This window comes from Pterocles gutturalis, unplaced genomic scaffold (genome assembly GCF_000699245.1).
Source record: "Pterocles gutturalis isolate BGI_N339 unplaced genomic scaffold, ASM69924v1 scaffold46562, whole genome shotgun sequence".
In the NCBI taxonomy this organism is placed as follows: domain Eukaryota; kingdom Metazoa; phylum Chordata; class Aves; order Pterocliformes; family Pteroclidae; genus Pterocles; species Pterocles gutturalis.
This window is the reverse complement of record NW_010117188.1, coordinates 5,154-9,097: the sequence shown is the minus strand read 5'-3', so window position 1 is coordinate 9,097 and position 3,944 is coordinate 5,154. Positions and strand designations below refer to the sequence as shown.

General features: G+C 49.2%; 1 protein-coding gene across 1 annotated transcript in view; it reads right to left on the bottom strand.

Annotated features, from left to right (window-relative positions):
- Positions 1 to 1,503: 1,503 nt before the first annotated feature.
- Positions 1,504 to 3,944, bottom strand: part of LOC104463399 (extracellular calcium-sensing receptor-like) — a gene marked incomplete at its 5' end in the record, with an annotated part of 4,468 nt that continues 2,027 nt past the window's right edge. Inside the window, 2 exon segments of the mRNA XM_010075710.1 lie at positions 1,504 to 1,765; positions 1,767 to 2,940. Of these exon segments, the coding sequence (XP_010074012.1) occupies positions 1,504 to 1,765; positions 1,767 to 2,940 (1,436 nt within the window).

The window sequence follows — 3,944 nt, the reverse complement described above, 5'->3', positions numbered from 1 at the left end:
AATCCCACCCCTCCTGCCAGGCTGTCGAGGGGTGCTTTTTCTCTCATCAGGCTGCAACAAATAGCTCTTCTAATGACTCTCCTACTTCCAGCCTTTCCAGCATGGATGGAGAAGAACTAGGCATGCCTTGGAAACCCAGAAGCACTTATGTCTGGTTTTGACGGAGTAGGACAAGTGTAAAGAGTAATGAAGTTCTGCTATGCTCTCTGCTGAAGTCCTTACTGTTTTTCTTAGGTACAGTCCATCCTTCTTGTGCTAGATGCCCTCTCTTCAAGATGAGCCAGGAGGGAAATAACCTGGTAGGTGGCCTATAGGAGCCAAAACATATCCAATTTATCCATTTGTCTTTGTGCGTGTCTCAGAGCCCAGGCCTGTATGTCTTCCTCATCCAGCCATCTACGAGCACACGCGCTTCAGATATTCACGCACTCCTGCAATCATATTACCCCATCAGCAGGCTATTTCTCCATCCCTAACTCCTCCATTTCACCTCGTTTCATTTGCTTTGTATCTGGCGCACCAGTATCATCACAACTAGTGCAATGCTCTGTGTAGGCGTGATGCAGATTAATATGGCAAAGCACAACACTGACTATGGTGTGAAAGGGTTAGCCATGTATGCCATGTGGAATATTACAGCAGCAATACTTTGTTAAGAATACAACTACTAGCGACATAATCAATCACGGATACATCTCATTATGCTGTTGCAACGTTCTCTGGGGGGGGGTGGTGGGGATTTACAAGCTGTTGTCCCCCTCCACCAAAGCAGGCAGGCTGGAGGTAAAGCTATCTCAGCTGGAGGAAACCAGTAGGAACCTAGTAGCTTGGTCTAGTGCAATGGAGTCTATGAAGAATATTGTCCAGTATTTTCTGCTGGGCAGAAAAGAGAGATTGGGACATTACTAAATATAAATAGCAGGGCACTCTGTCACATTAAATACTTTACATGTTCACACCCTTGGCTGTACACAGCAAGCAGGATGTTGGGGGCTTTTTTATTTTCCCCTCAACTGTGCTTTCCCCAAGTGAAACCGGGTACCTTGCTTTTGTAGAGCTCAGAGTCCTGATGCACATGGTTACAGATCACATATACTGGATAAAGAGGGAATATTGTACATAGTGGGAAAGAGGAATATTATACATAAATGTAAAAGCAGAGTATAGTGGAATTGCCTAGTGCCTTCCATAGTCAGCCGAGTTGCAGTCTGGCAGGAAAAGCTTACGGAGGCAAGGCAGCATGCAGACTTCTGCTTAAGCCCCACCAGAGGCGATCTTCACTTGTCCTTCTGAGATGTCCTGGTTTCAATAAAGCGAACACAAACTCAGTCCAAGGCTCCCCAGACACAGTCTTTCCTCTGGAGGCACATGTGTTACCCTGCCGGCGCTAACAGTAAGGTGTGGTGGGGCTGTGTCCCAGGAGTTTGTTATCTTTCCCGTTCAGAAGCAAGAGGTGAGCAAGCTCCTCTTGGGGCCTGGTGTGCTCTTCACAATCTTCTTTCGTTAGGAATGTACCGTGTTCTCTGTGACAGAGACACCTCCAGCGCCTATAAAATTTCGGGAGTTAGCCGATGGCAGGGAAAGCTCCACCTCAGGGCTTGGCACCTCTTCTTTGGTGTCTCCCACCACTGACTCCTGCGAGCTGGTCTCCAGGCTGGAAGCTGCCTGGAAGCTGGGCTCAGTGCTGAGGGGCTCACTGTTCTGCAGGGGAAGCAGCGCCCGGTGTCGCATCAGGCTGTCGTCACTGTTCTGGGCCTCCAGTTTCATTCCTGTTGGCCATGGCGTTCTTCTGAGGCTCCTCAAAGCTCAGTGACAGGGTGACCGTACCACTCCCGAAGCTGACTTTTTGCTTGCACCCACGTTGCTGCTGGCGCTGCCGCTCGGCAGAGGCTGGTAGAGGAAAAGGGTCCTCATGGTTGCTCTTGCTGCTGATGGAAGAGGTAGGGGTGGAGCCGGTGGAGCCCCCCAGGCTGTTGGAGCGCTTGCGTGACACATTGCTCCGTCTCAGCGTGGCCCTGGCGGCCACCTTGAAAGCGTGGGCAGCTGTGCTGCAGCGCACCTCCTCGATTGTGTTGCGGGAGGGCTTGAAGAGGATGATGTAGACTTTGTTGAAGAAGATGCAGGCCAGGAGACCGAAGCTGGCAGCCAGTATCGCAATCACTTCCACGGCAGAGACAAACTTGCCATACGTGCTGGCATAAGCAGGGATGAAGGAGATCCACACAATGAAGAATATCAGCATGCTAAAGGTGATGAACTTGGCCTCGTTAAAATTCTCAGGCAGCTTTCGAGACTTGAAGGCGAAGAAGAAGCAGATGGCTGCCAGGAGGCAGGTGTAGCCAATGAGGAAGCCGAGGGCCATCAGGGAGCCTTCATGGCAGGTGATAAAGATAATCTCATCCTCCAGTTCATGGTTTCGGTAACTGGATGGTGGGGCCGTGTAGAGCCAAATCACACAGATGACAATCTGCACGAACGTGCACAAGAAGACCAGGAGGAACTGGAGGTTGAGGCCCCACCACTTTCGGTGGAGGCTTGTGGGGATCTTTGCCTCAAAAACGAGCAGGACACGGTTGGTTTTCACCAGGATGCAGGAGATGCAGAGGACAAAGCTGATGCCAAAAGCTGGCTGCCGCAGACGGCAAGTCCAGTTCTGAGGCTCACCAATAAAAAACAACGAGCTGGAGAAGCAGCAGAGCAAGGAGAAGAGGAGGAGGTAGGACAGCTCCCGGTTTGTGGCCTTGACGATGGGTGTGTTGCGAAATTTGGTGAAGACTCCCAGGACAAAAGAAGTCAGGAAAATTCCCAGCACAGCAAAGAGAGTCAGAGCGATCCCAAAGGGCTCGGTCCAGGACAGAAACTCTATCTGCTTGGGGATGCAGGATGTGTGGTTCTCATTGGACCAGTAATCCTCAGGGCACTTGTCACAGGCACTTGCATCTGAAAAAGAAGTGACAGGGAAAAGGAAGGTTTGTCAGAATGAGAGGTTGAAATGTGGGATGAGTATGTACGACCCTTCACCTTCAATACATAGGGTGTTCCCTCAAGGTGTCTGCAGGTTCCCAGAATCATATGTTGGTGTCTCAGCATGTTTTACAAGGAAACAACCAGCCTCCCACAGGCTATATAGCAAAACACAAAGCATGCTTAGTTCTAGCTTAAAAAAAAGTCCTGCCCCTCCACTCGTGTTTTGGAATCCATTTCTTGGCAAAACTTTGCAAACTTTGATTGCTATTGGCTGTTACACAGGCTCTGTCCCTCTCTCTTTCTTGTTCCTTCATTTTTATCATCTACTTCTGTCTCTCCTCATACTTCTCACACTTTTATCATCATTTGAAACCTGTCTCTATTACAGAGAAAATTAAAAATGTGCTTGCCTCCTTAAGTGCTTTGAGAGCCTATTTCATATTCCATGGAGGCGAGTCTTAGAAGTGTTTAAATTGCTCTTCCCTGAAGGCAGGCAATACCCTTGGCTCCCAGCACACTCTCATTTCATGTTGGAACATCAGGGGGAAAATGCGTCTTAAAAATATCACTCTCCCCATGCCCAGCAAAGCATTGCACTGATACTTGCAAAGGGAAAACTGATACCTCCATCTTTCCTCTACATGAAACTAGTTGTGCTTACTGGGATGTATGTCTCCAATGGCTGCCATGATCAAAAGGCAAGGATTTGCTGCTTCTGCTCTTCTTCTTAGACCCAAATGAGTCTTGTGCTCCAGTGGGGAGGGTCATGACTCCCTTGATGGCAGTGGAAAGGGGTTGAGTGCAGTGAGTTGGAAGTCACAACCTATCTCAGCCTTCAAGATCCCAGTCGGATAGCAATGGGCTGCAGTGAATTCTGGGAACAAACATTCAGAAAGCCCCTTTAGCAGCAACCTCCCTCTGAGCTTTGCACCTAAGCACAGACAGAGACTCAGAGCATAGCTTCCAGAGCAGAGCTT